The following is a 21464-nucleotide window of genomic DNA, read 5'->3' on the forward strand; positions in this document are numbered from 1 at the left end:
TATAAGGGATTTTTCCCCTAAAAATATGGATCTCTTTCAACTTGGTCTTCAGAAAGGATCTACACTTGGAATCAGCTAAAAATGAGAGATGCAGTTTAATAACTCCTGGCACTTCAGCTAAGAAGGATCTTAATCAGCTTCAGAACCCCTCTCAGTGAGGGATGTGCCTATGGACCAACTAAGAGCAGAATAGTTGCTTTGTTTCTTCTCTTTCTGCACTAAGTGCATGCATTATTATTAAATGGACTTTGCTAAAGCAAACTGAATCTTCTCTATCTGCCATTAAAAAGTCCTTTAAACTACTTGAATCATAAACCTCCCTGCTTCTCAGCTGTGCTGTGCCTCACACAGGGCTCTTATTTGTACTTCCTCTAATTGTATGTCTGCACATCTGCAAATGTGCTCATGGTGAGCAGGTGACAGCAGCACACTGGAGTCTTTTTAGAGGAAAGTTCAAGGGTAGTGTTCCATGCACAGCCGGGAGATAGAGCCAGCCCAGGAGGGCAGAGCTGGGTGGGGCAGAGCCAGACCAGGCAGGGGGTGGAGGAGATGCCAGGCCAGGTGTGGAGTTTGGGGGATGCTGGTGCTCCAAGGCCCCTTCAGCTCCTCCTGGTCCTGGTGGGCCAGGGGTGTGTCCTGACTCTGCCACCTGGAGCATCCCTCCTCCATCTCCATCCCTCTCCAGGGGATGATGCCATTGGCATCCCTTCTTAGGTTTCTGTGGTTGAGATGACTTTTGAGGTATTAGAAAGTCTCTTTTTTCCCAGCCCCACGACTAAAGAAGAAGTCGAGATTCATCAGTTCTGCTTTTCAAGGTTGTTTATTTTTTCTTATTTATTACATTCCTTCTCTGACCTGCTGAGATCTGTCCAGCAGGTCGGGTCGTGGCACAGTGACTGCCCTTGTGGTGCTGTTAGCTTTTTATACTATGAACTACGTGTACTTAATTTACAATAATTTTCCAATACCTATAACCCATGTTAGACAGTCAGTCTCTATCTAAACCAATCCAAAAGTGTCATCATCACTGCAGAAGATGGAGGACAAGACGAAAAAGGTGGACAGGACACACCCAGATTCCTCCATCTTGCTTCTTGAACCCCCATTCTAAATCCCCTGAATTCTACTTTTTCACCTTGTGACAAATTAACTATCATTCTACTCAAACTCTTGTGGCTTGTAGATCTTCACACAAAGTTGGTAATTTTTTCCATGGGCTAAAATTCAAGGCACAGGTGTTTTTGAATCTGTGCCAAGGTGTCTGAGCCCCCTGCCAGGGTCTCAAATCACCCAGGGCAGCCAGAGGAATGTCCTGGGTCCTGACAATCCCTCTCCAGCTGGATCCTTAAAATCCAGCTCCTGTGGATTTTAAGGATCCTGGGATGCTCAAAAAAAAAAAAAAAGAGCTATTGAGGCAAGATTTACAGAGCCAACTAAAATTGCTCTTCTTGCCTCTTCTTGTGTGGTGCCTCTTAAGTTTTCTTGAGAAAGTTTTTAGCTGGAAGATGCCATATTAAAAAAAATAATCCCTAGTGAGAGTGGAGTCTGTCCCAGTGTAGCAGGCTGAAAATATTCAGCAGTCTCAGTAAATCTCAGTAAATCTTCTGCCAAACAGTGGGATTTAGGCATGAGTGTTTTAGCAAACTAGGTCGTGGTAAATACAAGCTCTTTCTTTTTGTCTCTGTGGAGCTCTAGGTTGAATATCAGGGAAAGGTTTTTCACCCAGAGGTTATTTGGGTGCTGGAACAGCTCCCAGGGCAGTGGTCACAGCTCCAAGCCTGACAGAGCTCAAGGAGCATTTGGACAAGGCTTTCTGGGGTTCTTGGTATTGTCCTGTGCAAGGCCAGGAGCTGGACTTGATGATCCTTGTGGGTCCCTTCCAACTCAGAATATTCTGTGGGACAAATAGTTTCTGTGAACTCCTCCTGGTTCCTGCTTTCATAATTATTTTTGTTAAGTGTGTTGCACAGGCTGGTTTGAGATCCAGAGCAGGACATTGACGTGGGAGTTCAGACAGAGGAGAAACAATATTTCAGAAGTTTGTATTTTGGAATTATGTCACTCTGTAAGAGCTTTATAAAAGAGAGTTTACACAACCCTGATTTTTCCTCATAGCAACCCATGTTGTGTAAATAAAGCTGTCCCAGAAGCAAGTGTGTCTTGCAGCCTGTCCCATTGCACAGCATGCAGTTGCTCAGAGGCAGGACTGAAGGAAGGACTGCAGCTTGTTTTGTCCATGTGAGTTTTGAGCCTGAGTCATGGAAGAGCTTGAGCATGCTCTTTCCCCCTTAATACTCTGAGGCTTGATATTTTAAGTCATAAGTACATAGGATTTTCCATTACTTATCAAAATGTTAGCCTGTCTTTGCATGTTTTTCCGCCCTGACTAGCAGTTGGTATTTGATGATGATTCAGAGGAAATCAGTGTTACAAATCTCAGCTTTGCTAAACAGAGATGCTGGTGTCAGGTTGCATGCACAGTTCCACTGTAAAGACAGATGAAAGCTGGCATTTAGGTTAGAGGTCAGATAAAGCTTTGAGCATAGATTTGGTGGTGTCAGCATCTGATGAAAAATATCAGACATTCTTGGACAATATCCTGATTTTCCAGTTGCTTTTTGCTGCCATTTTAATCAATATTTGATCATGTTTACAGCAGCCTTCCAATACCTAAAGGTGGCCCACAAGAAAGCTGGAAAGGAATTTTTGATGAGGGCATGTAATGATAGGACAAGAGGGAATAGCTTTAGACTGAAAGAGGGCAAGTTTGGATTAGATATTAGGCAGAAATTTGTCACTGTGAGGGTGGTGAAGCACTGGAGCAGGTTGTCCAGAGAAGTTGTGGATGTCCCATCCCTGCAAGTGTTCAAGATTAGGTTGGATGGGGCCTTGAGCAGCCTGGTCTAGTGGGAGATTCTCTGCCCAGAGCAGAGGGGTTGGAACTTTAAAGTCCCTTTCAGCACAAATCATTCAATGACACTTAAGTCTGAACCAGGAGTTGTAGTTTTGGATTTTGAATCAAAATTGTGGAAGTAAACTTTTAAACAGGGATTTCATCCAGGGTCCTGAAATACTTGGGAGTGGTTTTATCACTCATCCAAACCCCAGTAACATTATTAGAAGAGCTTCATCTGACTCAAAATGCAATCATCAGATTGTTTCCAATGTGACATACCCAGGGAGCAGTACTGAAGCAGTGCCTCAATCACTGCACTGTCAGTTCCTCTTTGTTATATTGGAGGCTTGTTCTATTCCTGTGGGTTTGATGTTTCAGTATGTGTGCTGCTGGTCCCTCCACAGCAGAGCTGTTGGGGAGCTTTTGTGTTGTCCCACAGTTGGAGGTGCCTCTGTCTCCAGGGCTTTGTTTGATGTCAGAGCAGGGTGTCCTGTGCAGAGCCATGGGCAGTACAGTCATTCTGCTGTCCTCAATTTAAAGTAATTTAAACAAATTTAAACACAGGCAATTTAAAGTCATTTAAACAAATCATAAGATATTTCTGGGGTGGCCTGCAAGAGACTTGGTTACCTTGCCTCCTTGCAGGTCAACCCTACTTGCACCATTTCTGTCAGATATTTGTCCAGCCCCTTCTTTATTTTCCTCTGCCCATAGTCATGTCCATAGTCTGCCTCCAGTCACCACTGAAAATGAAAGTGCAGGGTGGTAATTTTGTTGCAATGCTCACAGAGACCGTGGAAATAACAATTTCAGCAGTAGTGAGTTACTGCTTCTGAGGTGAATTCTGGGGAAGAAAATGGTTACAGCAACTTTGGGCATAATAGCAAATAGAAATGGCAGGTAGAGGTATAAGTAAAGTGTGGGGGTTCTTCTCATGAAAGCAGTGAATGGCATTTTCTACAGCACAAAGTTCCACAGAACTTGACTGAAAACCAAGCTGCAAGAAGGTGTTTTGGGAATGCTGCATCTGTGTGGAAGTAGCAAGGTATTGAGTCTTCAGGAAAATCCTCACCCAAGATAAAAAACCAATGCATTAGCTGTGAGTAACAAATGTTGACTTGAAGGTCTGTTGCTCAGTTGATGTTCAGCTTCACATCCTAAACAGCTCCTGTATTAAAAAAAAAAAAAAAAAAGAAACAAGTTTCAGGAAGCTCTTTGGGCAGTCTGTTGCTGCAGTGTTTGGATCACTTGAGAAAAATGCACTTACCAAAGCTTTCTGAAAGCTTGGTGGATTACCTTGTGGTGCTCTCTTGGGCACAGTCCTGTTGCAGAAAGAAAAACAGATGGCAAAGACTGCTGAGCATAAAATTGCCATTTTTGTTCCTGATTTTTGTAGGTACCTTCCCATGCTCAGGGGAGGGAAGCTACCTACCTTTGTTACTTCTTACTAATTGCATTTATTCAGCTACTGAGGACATCAAAGCAGCAGATCTGTTGGTGGTAGAAAGCATTTAGAAACATGCATCTCTTTGCAGAATCAGTCCTCAGTGATGTTGATGATGATGCAGTAGGTAGGAGTTAGAGCAGGCAGGGAGCCTGCCAGGTCTGTGCACAGGTGCAGTGCCTGTGCTGTGTTGCACTGAGGTACTGATAAATGGAGGCAAACTTCAGCTTTCAATAACTTGTTACCTCAATGAACAGGCTTTCATTGCCTCTCCTGTCTTTAAGGGCACAGCTTCACCAGTTGCCTCCAAATGGCAGGGAGAGTGCCAGGAATACCACTTGCAGTGACCAAAAACAGCTGGAACATCTGCTTTTCATGCCAGTCACCTTGAGGTTTAGGTAGGAATTTTTCAAGTTGCTACTATTATTTGTATTAAAAACAAAACAAGGCAGACAGCAGAGTGTGAGCCACATTGAGGATGTGCTCACTGGGAGTGAATTGGTAGAAACCCATGCAAATGTTTCAGGATTAATGGCATTTTGAAACAAAAATAATGTCTAATGTTGCAGTTCATCATCAAAGTAGCAAGTTACTTTTACTTTAGAAGGAGTAAAAAATCAAAATCTAGCCTGGTATACAAAACACCTGACTCTGTTTTCCTCTCACAACCTGCTGGTTTCTCCAAGTGCTCCAAGTACTGAAGTTTGGGCAAAGGCAAATCTCACACCAGCAAATGTTTTGATGCAAATCCCATATTTTCAAGGCAATGACTGGCAAAAGGCTGGCTTGGTAAGTGTCATTCCATGATGGGAACTACTCAAATACCTTTGTTCTTGGCATGACTGGAATCAGCCCTCCTTGACTGGCTGTTTGAGAGCTCTATTGCTGCTTTGAGAGCTCTCTAGCTGTGCCTGAAGACTGTATAAAAGCAGAGAGACTGCTTTTGATGGCAATATTGTACAGAGAGGCAGCCTGTGTGCAGCACAGTGTCTCAGGGACAAGCACACCATAATTGCAGCACAATTGCCATGTTCTGTAAATTAAACAGTGGAACTTGCCAGCAGTTAAGGATTTTAACTGCACAGCTATCATGGTCGTAATGTTGAAAGTATATTTTATGATTTAAAAGCTTCTATATGTGTTTTATGTGGTTTAAGATGGCCCATGGAATACCTCAAGAGGGTAAGAGACTAGCCAGCATTTCTCCCTGCTGTGCTGCAGAAGTTAGCAGTGCCAAAATCATGGGCTTTTATCTTATGCTGCTGAATGCAGCAGTAGGTGCTCTTCTGCTCAATCTTCATTTGAGGCAATGTTTTCTCTGTCCCCTGAAAAACAGAGTGCTCTGCTCTTCCCCCTTCCCCAGTCTAATCCTTCAGGACCCCTGAGTGGGGGAAAGGAGAGATTAAGTTGTGTGGTTGAAGAGATGAGGATGATGACTTCTGCCCACAGGGTTCCTTCCATGCTCACATGAACTCCTGAACCTCCCGTGCCTTCAGTGGGGAGAGTGCAGACAAGCAAGAGTTTACAGTAGTTTTGCTTTAGTACATTCTAGGTTGAAGCAGAGGCATTTCTGGAGCTGACAAAAGAGCTCAGCCCTGTAATTTTGCAGGGTAGTGCAGCTACATGATGGCCTTTCTCACACAAATCCAGCACTGCATCTCCATGTATCATATCCTCAATGAGCTTTCAGACAGCAGGCAATATTTGCTAGATAATTGTGTGGCATGGGTGGTTTTAATGATTTAACTAGGGCAGTGGAAAATTTTAATGACAGAAGGAAGATTTTAATTGTATTTTCTGTGAAACCAGTTACTGCTCCAGCCACTGTTTATCAGTTCCTCACTTGCTGCATAAAATATATTTTCTATACCTAGAGGGGAGCAGCATCAGGGTATTATTTGTGGGGGAATCTGGCAGTGAGACTGCATTAGTAGTTAATGTCTGCTGATTTTCCTCTCCTTCCCAAGTGCAGTGCTCTGCCTTTTCCTCCATCATACTTCAAGTACCTTAAACATTCTGCAGCTTATTATCAGTTTACAAAGCCATTCACATAGCAGTGAATCAGAGTTGTACCTGGAGGAAGAATGGAGTAATTTATTTCTGCACACAAGGTTCCTAACTTGAGCTTTGTCCCTGGAGGAGGTCAGCAATCTTATTTGTGGGATCTGCACTAACCAGAAATGGAACAGTTTGCAGGGCTCCCTCTGTAACAACTGGGTTTCATGCTTCTTGAATCCTTTTACCTTCAGGAGTGATGTTCTAATCTTCACCTGAGGACAAGTTTACTCTTTTCTGTCTGTCTTTTTAATTGGCCTAAATAAGTATCCAGAGACTCCCTTGCCCTGGCCCTACCCTTGAATTGGGGTTTTTTGGTAGTTTCTCTGACCCCATCTGTGATGCATGACTTGACCTAATTCACCCATCTGTCCAGAAACTGTTGGTTGTCTCTTTTCACAGTATCTTTCACCCACATCTCTGTTAGTGGATTGTCAGATTACACCCCATCCTCATGATTTTTGGTGTGGTGGGGCTGAGTTGGTGTGTGTGGTAGGCTAGGAGATGGGTGTTGCTTCCTCTGCACAGTGGCACCAGCAGTAGGGTTTGCTCTGGTGTGTGAAATGCATGTCAAACTCTCTAAACACCTTCTTATGTTCAGTTTCAAGCAACCTTCACCAGCATCTTCTGGAGTGGTGTGTTTGCAAGGCACCTAGTGGTAATGTCAGGGGGTATTGGGTATTGCACCTGCTTACCTGTTCAGCCAGGAGGAACACTGGGAGAGACCTCAAATGATGCTGAAGTCCCATGAATTAGCAGTAAGTTGAAAATATTCAACCAGGATAAGAGGAGAAATAACACCATCCAAGGGAGGGTTAAAGCATCAAGCCATGGTGAGGGCTCTGTGGATCCTGGGGGTAATGAGGAACAACACCCTGCTTCATTCCTGCCAGTTTCTTTCTTGCCCTATCCTTGCAACAAAAAGTAGAGGAGAAGGGTGTCATAAGAAGGAAAATGCTTTTGTGCAAAACAGCCTGTAGACCTGCTCTTTCCTGAGGCTGCTGAGTGAAATAATTTAGCAGGGTTATAAAAGGGCTGGCTAGAATGTGGGTGTTAATAGCATTTGCAGCTATGTAAGCAGCAGTAACAACAGCAGAGTAATCAAATCTCATCTTTCAGAGGGGAAGTTGATGACCTGAGTGGGTCTGGGATTTCCTCTTGCCCCATTGCCAGGTATCTTCACAAGCTAATTGAAATGTGGAGTGCAGTCTGGGGCCAGGGGCATGGCAGTGGCTGGGTAGATCTAATCTCTGAACACACACTGCAGCTCTGGTCACACTCCTGCCCCGAGGCCTGAGAGCTCCCTGGGTACTGCTGGCTCTTATCTCTGGCTGTGCCTTTCTGCTTTTTAAAAATTTTTTTTTCCTCTTGAACTGGGCTTCAAGTGCATTGCTCTAGCAGAGTTATAACTGTTGGGTGAGATCTCTTCATCTCCACTTGCAACTTTCTTTGCTGACTTTTAACCCAAAAGCAGTAAAAAGCATGGCTGAAAAGAGGCAGACATGGTGCTTGTGCCTGGCCAGACCCTAGGCAAGAGCCATCTTCATCTTATTTTCTCTTGGGGCAGCTTTTCTGTCTCTTAAGGTTGACTCACTGGAGCTGTGGGCAACTGGCTCCAGACTGGCTGCCTCTTGCAGAGGCTCTGCTGTAGGATGCAGCATCTGTTTCAGCCTCCTCTTCAGCTTCTTTGCCTTTTCTTTGTTTTCAGCTGCCTCTTACTTCCAGTAGGAAGCTCAGGTCCTGAGGGCTTCCCATTGAGAATCCAGAGGAGCAGCTGAGGGTTGGCCCTGCTGGCCATTTGGATCCTCAGCAGGCAATGGGAACAGCTTGATGGGAGCAGGGACAAAAAGGACCACTTTTCTCTGAAGAAGAACCACCTTCATGGCTTTGGTTGATCTGTGTGAAGGACCATTGGGGTACAAAAGTAGAAAGAAAGATGGACATCTGCTTGTAGAGAGGAGATTGGACTGATGCCAAGGAGGGGGGAGTATGTGGCAGTAAGTCTGGCTACTTCTGGCAAGCTGTGCCTGCATCAGTGCTGCCTTTGGAGGTGTTTGAGGTGAAAAAATAGCCTTGGAAAACAACTGATGTGCTTTGGGAAGTGATGGGAAATGCTTTGGGAAGTGAAACCCAGAAGAGAGAAAGGCAAGGACCTGTCTCATGCATCTGTTGGACAGACTGATGGCAGCAAGGCCTGGCCCAGCATCTTCCCCTTTGAGACAGGCTCTTCCCAAGCCTTTGATTTCTGCCTTCGTGGTTTTTCTTTTTTTTTTTTTTTTTTAGCCAGAACCAGATCTGTAGAGGGACTGGAGCAAAACCATCAAAACTAATAGTCCTGGCCTTCTTTCTTAGCAACACTCAAGTGTTTGCTGAAGTATTTTAGTTCTTGACTACTGCTTTTTTCCAGGCCAAGTCTTGTTGACTTTAAGTAGCCATCAAGAGAGTGCTCAAGGCAGGGAGCAGTGCTCAGGGAGAGCTTGAGGACAGGCTGAGCCTGTGGTAGATCTTCCTGCCCAGGTGCTCCTGAGACAGGCCAGTGGATGTGGCCTCAGGGCTCCCCTCTCCAGCTGTCACACAGCAGTGGAGACCTGCAAGGCCATGCCTTGAATCCTGTGACATGCTGTAGAGAAAACCTTGGTGAGCAGTTGGCCTTGGGAGTTGTTCTGACTGCAGGAAGCTGATCTGAATTTTCTGTGGTTTCCTCCCTTTAGTGAGGAAAGCATGGGCAAAACCAGGTCCTTCTTCAAGGGTGTCCTGTGGAGACCCCCAGGGAAAAGCCAATCTTTTCAGAAGGAACTGGAATGCCAAGAACTTTCTCTAAGGGGAGTGTTGATCCTATTATATTCTGAAAATCATTTCCTACCATGCTGGAGAATTGGCTTGTCAAAGCACAAATTACCCAGCAAGGAAATCACTGCCTCCAGATTAATTCGTAGCTCCTTTGTCTGCTCTGTGCTTGGCTGATGTGTTAGTTAAATATTTGTACAACACAGAGAATTGCCTCCCTTTCTTCTCTTTTCCAAGGGTCAAAGAAATGTCAGCCATTGGCACTTCTGTGCAGCCAGGCTTCTGTGTTTGCAGGGAGGCAGGCTCCATGCCAGCCATGGAGCAGCCAGAGTGGCTGGCTGTGGTGGCCAGCAGCCCTTCTCAGGAGAGGCAGGTTACTGATGCTTTGTCCTGAGCTTATTCCACAGGGCAGTGAAGTGCTGAGTTGAACAGTGAAACCAAATAACCTCTCCCCTCTGCACAAGAGGAAAAAACCTGCTGCTCTTGGTGTCTTTCCTCTGTGAATCTCCAGGGTGAACTGACTTCTGTTGCCTATTTTTTTCCCCCTGATTTACTTGTTTCCTCTCTAGCCAGCTGGGTTTCAGTGATCCTTGTGGCCCCCTTGCAACTCAGGATATTCTACTGTTCTATGGGTCTGTTCTCTGAAAAAAAAAGCCTGCTGTTCTCCTACTATTATAAAGAGCCCTCAAAGCAGCAAGTGCTGAATTTCACATGAACTAAAATCTGTTTCAGCCCCATTCCAAGTGTGTCCAGTTGCAGGACTCTCACAAACTGTAGTTTCTGCCTCATTGCTCTGAACTAGGGGGAAACTCACTAGTTACACATAGAATTATATAAAGACAAAGGAATTTCTCCTTTTTTCCCATGACAGTCAGTCCATGAAGCACAGGCTGTGGTTAGCTGCATTAATCAGTAGGTTACTCACCCAGTAACTGAAAAATCTAATGCAGAAGATAAATACTGACCTTGCTATTTTTAGTCATAAATTTAAATGCATAGCTTCAAATCAGAATCTGGGGGTGAGAAGATCTTGATCAGAAATTTGTGACTGTTCAGTATCCAGCAGGCCTGAATGAAACCCATACATCCAAGCCAACACCCCCATCAGGAAAGCAGGACGCCCTGTTGGCTCTGAGTCTTCTCTCACTTGAATCTCTGACTATTTTAATGTTTTTCACGTTTTTTGCACTTTCTTTTTGTTAATTGCCCCCCTTTGATCAGCACATCATAGGAGGCAGCTTTCTGCCCACATCTGCCAGACCCCGTGGGATTCAGGAGCAAGGAGAGACAGTTTTGCAAGCCTCTTTGTAGTTACAATAACTGGCCAAGAGCTTAGCACAGCCAGGGAGGGGGATCTGGCAAAGGGCTGTTTGTGAATTCTAGTTCCTGGGGTGGTTTGGGGTTTGCCTTGGCCCCTGTGTAGCCCAGAGGTGTTTGGGAGATGATCTAAGCCATGTGGCTTAAAAAGCCCCCTCCAAAGCAAGCAGATGGAGCATGCTCCTGCCTAGGGCACAGCGAGTCTCCTGTGATGCAGATTGGGTGGGCAGGGTGTAGGTGGGTGGATTGGGTGAAATGGGTGTGCTGCCTTTAGAACAGCAGGTGTTTCCCCAGCAGTCCGTCCCTCTCAGGGTGTGTTCCTGCCACTCGTGGCTGTAGGAATAGTGTAAAAGGCTCAGACCATTCATCTGAACACTCAGACTTAAAGCTGTTGGGATAGTTCCCTGTGACGGCAATCACAAGGGTCCCAGGATGAGGGAAGAGATGAGAATCTTGACTCCATATTTCAGAAGGCTTGATTTATTATATGATATTTATTTATTATATGATATATATTATATTAAAAGCTATACTAAAAGAATAGAAGAAATTATTTCATCAGAAGGCTGGCTAAGAATAGAAAAGGAATGAATAACAAAGGCTCAGACTGACGGAAACAGTCTGAGACAGCTGGACTGGCATTGGCCATTAATTAGAAACCAATCATGCGACCAATCCCAGATCCACCTGTTGCATTCCACAGCAGCAGAGAATCGTTTACATTTTGTTCCTGAGGCCTCTCAGCTTCTCAGGAGGAAAAATCCTAAGGAAAGGATTTTTCATAAAACATATCAGTGGCAGTTCCCTGTATGGGAATGGGATGGTTCCCAAGGCAGCCAAGTTCTTTGGTCTTCCTAGAGCTTTGGGAATGATTTCCAATTGTAAAGAAAATGGGGACGAGAGCCTGGCTGCTCTCCCTGGTGTGGGTATTGAGCTGGTTTGTCACCAGCCTGGGAGAAGCCAGGGCTTATGGAGGTTTTGGAGCTGCCATGGGCACAGTGCTGAGCTGCTGGCAGGCTGGTCACTTACTGGTTAAGTGCCAAAATGTTTCTCAGATCTGAAAACCACATAGTGTGAGGCACTGTAGCACTGCTGGGAGGTCTGAGCTGTGCTCAGCAGCACTGTCTCATTGGTGATAGGGACAGCAGGCACAGAGAGAGCTACAAGGTGCATCTGCTTGTCTTTGTTCCTCCTAAACCCAGGAGGTCACTGAAGCTTTGGAAGGAAATCAGAATTGATCCTGACTTCTGGATTGAGCAGAATGAGATGGGAAGGGAGTTGCAAATGAAGTTGCTTTGAACCTGGAAGGTGACTTTGCTTGAATAGCAGTGTCCTTGACTGCATCACTGCTAATATTTTAGGCGTGGCATATGAGTATCCATAATTTCCTTCAAGAAGAGAAAATTGAAGCTTCTATTGTGAAAATAGGTGCATATAAGAATAATATTCTTTTGATGGTTAAGTTAATTAATAATCTAGGTATTGTCTTATTTTTCTTTGGCAGTGCTAATTAATAAAAATTTATCTTTAGTTTGACTACTGGGATTATCTGAGTAATCTAAAAAATATTCCTAGTTGTGTGGTGATTAATGAAATCTCTGATATCTGTCTTAGAACTATGAATCTTTATTTAAATAGCAAATTATTAGGAAGGAGGGAAGAGCTTTTAAGGAAAATACAGGCAGTTTTTCTCTCTGCCAGTCTGCCAACTCCAAGCAATATAAAACAACTCCGTGTCTCTGCTGGACCATTCCAGACTGTTAGAGGTCTCTCATCTCTGAAAGACCAGTTCATACTGGTGACTGCTACACTTTTTTTTTTTAAGAAAAAGAGTTCCCTGACACCTTTCTGTTTCCTGACACCTTTCTGTTTCCTCTGTACAGGATATGAAAGCTGGAGGGAGCTTGCTAAGGTTCTGTCAGACACAGGTGCCCCAGGAGGGGATACAAGCCTTCAGCTGGACTATCCACAGAAGCTGGAGCACCAGGTGAGGACTCTTGGGCTGCCTTCTGAACATGAAGAAGGGCAGTCCTTCCTTTCTAATGCTGGCCCCAAGAGACAGCTCTCTCTTCACACAGGAAGGAGAGCGTGCCACAGGCAAAATCTGAGCTGACTCACAGCAACATGAACCTGCAATGGCTCCACTGTAGTCAGTTAAAGTATTTTAGATGTACCAAGCCACGGGGGTGGGATGAAGCTGGCTGGGCTTGTGGCACAGGGAGGCAAGATAGGAGCAGAAGTGAAAGGTCAAGAGAGAGTTCATTGCTCTCCAGTGAAGCACATCTCAGTACTGTTGAGTGAAGGCAGTGCTGGAAGAGCTATTGCTTGAACATTCTTGAAACATAGATGGGGAAAAAAAAACCAGAGAATGACCTAAGTTTTAACTCTGTGCTAAAGTTACCTCTAGCAAGCAGTTATAAAATACTGGTATCCTTTTCCTTCAGCAGTTCACCATGTAGATGTACTGTCAAAAAAGCCAGGGAGCATTTTCACCCTGTTACATCCATGATATCTGGCTTGTCCTTTGGAAAGGGAGCTTGAAAACTTGTTTTATTTTCTCCTGTGTTCTTGTGACAAGGTTTGAACCATCTTGTAGAGCTTGTGTAGAACCACCTTGTACATGTCAGTGCTGTGCCATTTTTCAGGTTATTTTGACTTTTCTCTTCTTGTGTTTCAGGTCCAAGAGCTGCAAATAGGTGGGAGGAATAAATCCAATTATGCAGCTGTTAGCAGCCCTGTCCCATGGATGCCAGAGGTGGGTGCCTTTCTCCATCATTTTGGGTGAGGGGAGTTATGGCTACAGACCTGTAGAGCAAAAATTAAAGGCAGGGAGGTATGGCTGGAAATTAATTCACTTTACTAGAAGTCCACTCCCTGCTTAATGACACTTACAGACCTGAGTAATCATCTGGAAAGACTGGAGTGTCAGGATTCCAGATAATTTGGTGTTTCCACGACTTCTCAAGGCTCCAGGCACCCACCTGCAATTCCAGGCAGCCCTCTACCTTCCTGAAAAGTGAAGTTTATTCAGGGCTGGGGTGTGTAGGGTCAATCATTAAATGAGCTAATTCATGGCACACAGAAGTGTCCCACTGCTCTTGCTCTGGCTTTTGCCATCCCTGCATGTCACAGGTGGAGATTTCTCCACTTCAGTGGCACTTCCGTGAACAGAGACCCTCTCTGGTGACCCTTGCAGGCTGGGGTAAACACTCCTTTGTTTCCTTCATGCCTCAATTATTCTTTCCTCCCTGATCCCTTATCTCATGATTCCTCTTCAGATAAGGGAGCAATGCAGCCTGCTTCTAATGAGAGGGACACCAGCCGGGGGGCATTTAGTTAATGGAGCCAGCTCACTAAATTCCTCAAGGTGATTAGAGACCTGCACAAATTAAGGAGCCTCTGTGAGTCCCCAGGGGAGGGAGCAGGCTGCTGGCCCTGCACTCAGATCTCCAGATCTCACTGGTAATGGAGGGAGAGTGTATCCATCCAGCCACAGCAAGGAGCAGTTCAGGTCCCTGCAGCCTTGGCTTTCCTGGCAGCAGGCAGCATCAGCCACCTTGCAGTGCCCAGAACCAGATCAGGCCACTGATCTGATCTGTGTCAGAGTGTGGGCTCTGGAGTGCTGGTCCCAGCTGGAGCCTGGGGTCTTCTCCAGCTGCAGGGCTTTGCAGGCAGGGCTGCCTTCCAGATCAGCAGCTGCTGGCCAAGAGCCAGCAGGATGTCAGGGACAGGGCTGCTGCTGTGTCCAGGGATGACACTGAGCATTTGCTGCTCCTCTCTCCCACGGCACTGGGTGATACAGGCTCTGTGTGGCATCTCCCAGCTTCCCTGAGGCTTTGCCTTGTGTCTCTGATCCCCTCTCTAGAGATTTCCCAGAGCACATTGAATCTGGAGAGTGGCCAGCTGTGGTGTGCAGTGAGCCTTTACCAGGTTAGAGTTGCACTCTGTGGCCTGGCCACTTTTCTCTTTGGCTGTATAAGGCAAAATTTCCTGCCCTTGCTGCAGCACTGTGTGTGCCCAGAGGGTCAGCAGAGTCCTCCTGACTGCCAACAGAGGCCAGTGGTTCACCAGGATCAGCTGCAGGAGGTGGAGAGGGATCCATAAATACAGCTCTGTACAGAGCTGCTTGCTGTCCTCCCAACCACCAACTGAAATTTCTCCCAGCCTGGGGATTAAGTTTTTCTGTGACTCTGCCCAAATTAATTACCCTGGGTCTGTAATCCCCTTGTGCCCTTCCCACAGCATCTCTAATAACTTAATTGCAGCCTGATTCCTGGGGCAAGGGACACCGGGTTGCCTCACACAGCTCAGGGAGCTGGGCTTTGTTTTAATAGAGAGGCATATTCCTGAAGAACATAAATAATTAACAGGGTTGCAGAGTGAGCTGGCAGCTAGCATTGCCAAAAAAGGACAGGTTTCAATTTTCCTCTCTCAGTTTCAGGATATGAGATAGGCAGCTTAAGTCTTCAGCCTTGGATAATGTGGTAGGAAAGTGTGCTTGTTGGAAATCCCAAACTGAAATTTTGCTCTGGCACCTGGGGGAAAGGAGGGTTCACCCTTGCTCCTGGTTCCTCAAGATGCCTGTGCACATGATGGTTGTTATCCTTACTGTCTCTTCCAGCTCCCAGCATCACACACTGCCTGCCCAGGCTGGAGAGGTGTGGGGTGTTTTGTTTCATTAATTCAGAAATGTTCCTGGCTATCATCAGGGCAGACCTCACTGTGGGGTATGAGTGTCACCATTTGACCCTGCTGTAGGTGTGGGCAGGACTTTGAGAAAAATGACTGAAAGGTTAGCCAGGCTGTTCTCATTTACCTCTCTAAAAGCATCTGCTCAGCTCTGAGAGGAGAAAGGTCTGGGCAGTGCTGGGGTGCATGCACAGTTGCACAGGTGCTGCACAAAACCAAAGGATTGTTCTGGAGTGATGTCCTGCTACCAAACCTGCCCAAAGAGGAAGCATCCTTTCCTGAGAGGACTGAAAGACAAAGCTATTGCTGCTCACTCTGTCTCTGCTGATGTCCCTTCCTTGTCTACTCGTGCCCATCCAGACAGGGGCTGTCTTGCTAACTTGTCTTGATGGATTCCCACAAGTGCCCAGCACAGCAGAGCATGCCACCAAGCCCAGCTGCTGGCTGCTCGATGTCACCCAGCCAGGGGAGCTGGGCCAGGCAGGAGGAGGGGCTGCAGCCACTCTGAGGAGACAGAAGAGTCTTATAAACTCAGGAGTTTCTAGTTGGCAGCACAATGTCGCCTTTCTTCTGTGGCTCAGGCCCTCTCTGTGCCCTGTTTATCATTCCCTGGGCTGCGTGCAGCTATGCAGCTGATTTGCCTCTGTGATGCCAAAGCTGTCCAGGATTAAATTAGGAAAGCTTCTCCTCTCCATCCTGCTCCAATTACAGGGTAGGAGGTCATGTCTCTGCTGCTGTAACTCTCTCAGCTTTGCTGCTTGCCCAAAGCTTTTGTCCCTGGGCTCCTTGCTCAGCAGGAGCCCCTGGGTGTGTGGTGCCATCCCCCAGTTAGTTTTGACATGATAGGGTTTGGGCTAGGAAGAGGTCTGGGTTGTCTGTGTTCCTGATCCTCCTCTATGGTCAGTTCTTGTAGCAGGGGCTAAGAATCTAACATGGAAGCAGAAATACCAAAATGTTTTACTGCAACCTAGGATTGCAGACAGACACTTTTGCAGTGCGCTCAGTGGGGAGGGTTGGGCTGGGGCTCAGGCCAGCCATGCTCCCACAGCCCTGGAGGGCCACAGCTGCATCAGTGCCAAGCAAGGGCCTAGCCCAGCTGTCCCTTCCTTGCCCTTGTAAGGGTTCAGCTCTCCCTTGGTGGGACAGTGCTGTTACAGGACCTGTGGCACAGTGCTCAGAGGGTGTCAGCCTGCCCAGTCTCCCTGGGGAGAAGAGCTCAGGTGCTGTTCTCCAGGGCACACTCACACTGTGCCTGCTCTGTGCTCCAGGGCACACTCACACTGTGCCTGCTCTGTGCTCCAGGGCACACTCACACTGTGCTCTGTGCTCCAGGGCACACTCACACTGTGTCTGTTCTGGTGCCCTTGCTGTGTGACCTGTGCCTGTTCTGGGCCTGAGCTGGGATCATGCACTGCCACTATTTCAGCAGGGTGATAAGCGAATGGGGAAAGGTGTTGGGACAGGGAGAATCCTCAAGGGCAGGAGATGCCCTCTAAGTGGGAAGGTATCATAATACCAGCTCCTTTGAATACTCACAGTCGTGGCTTCTATTCCTGGTTCTGGCCAAATCAGTCTATCCAGAATTTTCAAAGCAGAGGGTTTTAAGGGAAGAAGGGGAACTTGTTGCTTGCCAGGTCCTAAATTTCCAGCCCATTGCCAAACAGGGACAGGTTGGAAGTCATACATAAGGCAAGCTGGGAAGTCAAATGCAGTAACCATGCTTTGGAATCATGTTCTTAAAAACATATTTTTTTTAGAAAATCCATTGACATTTCTGTGCACATGAATTGGGAATTGGTGGTGATGTTGCTCTATAACTGCAACCTGCAAAAGCCCCAAGCAGGAGAGTTTTACAGTGTGTTGCATGAGAAGGTACTCATATAGCAAACAGAAGAATTTCTCAGCTGCCTGTAATGGGCAGCTGTGAATTGAGTTGGAGGGACAGAGGTGATAGAGTTTCAAAACAGCTGCCACGCTGATGACTCGTGGGGGCCTAAAATTAAAGCCTAGCTCAGTTTTCAGTCCCAAAGCAGCACTTTGGGCAGCCAGCACTTATCTGTCAGTAATGTTCTTTTTTGCCCTTTAAGAGGAAACAGAAACTAAGCTAAGCTGTCTTTACTCAGAAGAAAATTATTTGATTTAGAAACGATTTTAAAATCACATGCAAGAAATACTTATTATTTACCAGTTAATTATTTCTAGTAGCTGTGAGTGCAGGAAAGCAAGGCAATCTCATTAACTCCTGCCAGAATCTCCTCTGTGGAGGCTTTGTAAAGGTTTTGGAGGTAAGTGTTGGGCTAGAAATCTCAGGAATTATCTCTGTAAGTATTGATGGTGTACCTAGTACAGTGCTGTCTGCCTTATTTTTTATTAGGCTTCCCTCTCCCTAATACTGCCAAACTGCAGTGAAGTTTTGTATTGCAATGGGACTGGTCCAAGTTTTACTCTGCAAACACCTGAGCAACTCTAGCCAGTGTTTTGGGATTTGCCTCATAGATATCTGGTTTTGCATTTGGGCTGCCCCATGTCAAAGCCAGCCCAGCTTCATTGCAGTCCTGAGCTTTGAGATCATCCCTGGGATCTGTTTTTGGCTTGAGTGAACTGCAATGCCAGCCTGTCCACAGTGTGGGAGTGTTGTGCTGTGTTTCATAGAGCTCTGAGTCTGCTGCCTGCGGTGTGCAAGCAATTCTCAAAAAAAACCCCATAAACCAGCATCATTGTGGGTAGCAGCAGACTTCCATAGGACTCAGCTTTTGGCAGTGATTCTCTGTGGGAGCCTAGCCTGTTCCTCTCACTTCATGTTCCACAAGAAACAGCAGTTGTCATTATTTGATTTGGCTGAGAAAAGCAGTTTAAGACCCTTGGGTGTGAACCTGGATTTGGCCAAGGGGCAAGGGACTGCAGAGCAATTAAATTCCAATTCAGTTTTTGTCATGCTTGCAATGATTTATTTGTATCACAAGTTCCTGCACAGTCCCAGGTTTCTTTTGGCTGCCTCCATCACCCTGAGCCCTGTCGGTCCTCCACTCTGATTCTGTCCATTGCTCTGAGGAATTCCATCCACCTTGTCTTGCTGCTTTTCCTCTCGTCTGGTGGGCAGAATCCAGGCTGATGGATGTCAGCAGAGGAGGGAAGGGGAGGAGATGCTTGTGGAGGGCATCATGGCCTTGCAGACATCCATCAAGCCCTGCCACTGGGGACACCAGTGAGAGAGGGCTGACAAGAGACCACTCCAGAGCAGCAGTGGTTGTCAATGTGCTTTGCCTGGCACACAGAAATGGTTTTCCCATGCACAACCAAAGTCCACAGCTCGCAAGGAGCATTACTGCTGTGAAGTCAAATCTGCTTCACAGCCTTCCTTCAGGCCACAGTTTATTTTAAAACACCCCAAACCCACCATCCTGGGAAAAATAACTCAGTGAAGAAGTTTCTCTGGCAGAAGTGCACAGAGAGGTTGGACCCTCCTCCACTGTACTACTGCAGGCTTGCTAGAGCCTCCCCAGCAAAAACTAGGAATTTGCTGCCATCTGTAGACATTTGGGTGCTGTTCAGGCTCTTTCCTCAGCCCTGCTCCCACAGCCCTTATATAGGCAAGACAGCCAGAGCAAAACCTCCCCAGTCCCAAGGCAACCTATTCCTTTCTTCAGCCTTTTGCCATCTAAGGTAGCTTGTACCGTCTCCAGCTTATTTATTCTTCACTGTTGGATGCCAGTCCTGCAAGGAGGGTTTCAGTATCCAGCTCCACTGGCTGCAGGCAGAAAGCCTGGACTTTGCTGGGGAGCAGACAGAGAGTCCCTTCTGAATGGCTCTGACAGAAGTGAAGTCTGTCCTTTGAGGAGTGTGTTGCTGAAGTCCCACAGTGGCCAGCAAGCTTTTCCCTGTGCTCCAGGTCTCAGCTGGACAGTGGCAGCCTCTCCTGATGGGGATGGCTGCATAGCAGGGAGCTGTACTCACACTGCACACCCTCCTGTGCTGTCCAGGCTGGAACCCCCACTTCCCTCAGAGTTTTTGTGTCTCTGCAGACACACAGAGGCTATGCTGCCCACTGAGCTGCCTGTGCTGCTGCTCCCTGTTCTGCTGGGCCTCCATCTCCCTGTCCTCAATGTCTTTCATCAGCTTTACCTATATATCATGCTCTGAGAAGGTGATCTGCCATCTCCCCTCCCTAGGGTGTCCCTTCTTCCTCAGGTCAGGAAAAATAACCCTGAGATGGTGAGGGAGTCCAAAACACCTTCTTGCAGAACATCAGTGTTACATCATGGGGAGCTGTTGCCACCCTGCAGTGTGTTGCACACCACGGCCTCAGAGCACAGCCCCTCCCTGATGGAGCAGAGCCCAGCCATGGAACTGAGATGTCCCCTTATTAGCACAGTTCCCTGGTGCCATTCAGATGTGTGTGTGTGCCAGCCCCACACCTTCAGCAGATGAGCTGCAGGGCTCTGGACCCATGTCTCCTGCAGACCAAGCACTCCAGGGGCCATGGCCAAGGCTGTCAGAGCAGAGGAGGGACACAGGGGTTGGATGCAACAGTTCATGGTGCCCCACTTCTGCCTTCTAGTTCCAGGGCCAGGCCAACCTGCACGTGTTTGAGGACTGGTGTGGCAGCTCCATCGAGCAGCTCAGGAGAAACCTCCACTTCCCTCTCTTCCCTCACGTGAGTAAGACCATGACCTCCACTGTCCTGCACTTCCCAGCTCAGCTTCCCAGGTGGATCACCCTTGTTCCCTTCACATCCTGCCCTTTCCTCCCTCTGTCCTGCTTTTTGTTAAAATTCACTGCCTCCCTCTCAACCACCTCCTGTGTCCTCCTGCTGAGGGAGCAGGAAGCTTTCAGAAGGGTTCAAGGGCAGCAGCTTTTCTGCTGCACAGGGGAGGGTCGTTTCACACCTGCTGGCCTGCCAGGGCTCAGTTACAGGCTGAAGGAGCCCTGGATTTGGGACAAGTGGCATTCCCTAGCCACTTGCTCTCCTTGCAAGTGGCTAGGGAATGCCATGTCCTGTGCCCACCATCTCAGTGCATCCCCTTCTCAGCAGTACCTGCTCCATCTCATTTCCTACTTGGTTGGCTCTTTCTCTCTGCTTCTATCCTCCTCTCACAGAAAACCCTCTGCCCACCCATCCCAAGGTTTTTGATTCTTCCCTTCTTCCTGTCACATCTAAAATTACTTTTATGAATTTTTTCTTTTTCCATTTCAGACAAGAACTATGCTGAAGAAGTTGGCCGTGTCCCCAAAATGGACCAACTATGGTCTCCGCATATTTGGTTACCTGCATCCTTTCACTGATGGTGAGGGCTCTGAGTGCCTTCACTCGTGTCTCTTGTCACCTTCCCCTGCCTCCCCTCCTGGTACTGAACCACTGGTGCCCTCACCCTGTCAAGCCTAACACAGGTCTCTTGTGTGGCTGGTGTGTGTGACTGGCCATGGCCTTGGCGTGGCTGAAAACACGTCTGCCTCCTCCCTGGTGAGGAGAAGCACAGGAGAAAGCAGATGGGAATGTTGATAAATAACAATGCTGTTGTGCATGCATGAATGTGGCCACAAACAATCCCTGAGCTTTGCCTCGCTCCCTGGCATGGCCAGGACTGTCCGTGCCATCAGTGATGTCCCTTCTGCTTGCCATGAATGCCATCTGACAGCAGTGACATCTGTGTCCCCCAGCTGCATGCCTCTGCCCCGAGCAGCCTGCTGGCACTCAGCCTCTGTCACTAGCCTGCAGCTGCCATCCCCGTGACCTGGGACAAAGGGGGAACCTCAGGCACCTCTGTCCCCCTCTGTGGCTCCACGTGCACATTCCTCCATCCAAACACTGCATCTCATACAAAATTTTGCTCTGGAAGCAAAAGGGATGTCTGGGGAGGCTTTGCATAGGCTTCTTAGCTTTCCAGGTTAGATGTCAGGTGAAGCCAGTGCAGGAGGGACACTGAACCAGTGACATCTGTAAAGTTTGTTTTCAGTCACAGCAGAGTTAGTAGAGAGTTCAAAGGCAGGAAGGTGATTATATCAAAAGGGAAGGGGATGATGGTCTCACAGGAAAAAGGGTTTTTTTTAAAAGACAGCATTTTAGAGGAGCAGGATCTGTTCTGTGCACAAGCCCTTACCCCAAAGCTCTACTTACTCCCTCCATCTTTCAACAGGGGAGTTTCAGTTTGCCATTGCTGCAGATGACAATGCTGAGTTCTGGCTGAGTCCAGATGAAAAGCCCTCTGGTCTCCAGCTGCTGGCCAGCGTAGGCAAGGTACAGTGCATGCTGCATGGCTTCTCCCATCAAGGCTTTAA

The 21464-nt window shown here is 47.2% G+C and overlaps 1 protein-coding gene across 1 annotated transcript in view; it reads left to right on the forward strand.

Annotated features, from left to right (window-relative positions):
- Window positions 1–21464, forward strand: part of B4GALNT3 (beta-1,4-N-acetyl-galactosaminyltransferase 3) — a 63675-nt gene that overhangs the window by 26367 nt on the left and 15844 nt on the right. The window contains exons 2-6 of the mRNA XM_050969926.1: window positions 12383–12486; window positions 13177–13254; window positions 19747–19842; window positions 20383–20473; window positions 21323–21423. Of these exons, the coding sequence (XP_050825883.1) occupies window positions 12383–12486; window positions 13177–13254; window positions 19747–19842; window positions 20383–20473; window positions 21323–21423 (470 nt within the window). The remainder of the gene's footprint in view (window positions 1–12382; window positions 12487–13176; window positions 13255–19746; window positions 19843–20382; window positions 20474–21322; window positions 21424–21464) is intronic.

The sequence above is a fragment of the Serinus canaria genome, chromosome 1A (assembly GCF_022539315.1).
Source record: "Serinus canaria isolate serCan28SL12 chromosome 1A, serCan2020, whole genome shotgun sequence".
Taxonomy (NCBI): domain Eukaryota; kingdom Metazoa; phylum Chordata; class Aves; order Passeriformes; family Fringillidae; genus Serinus; species Serinus canaria.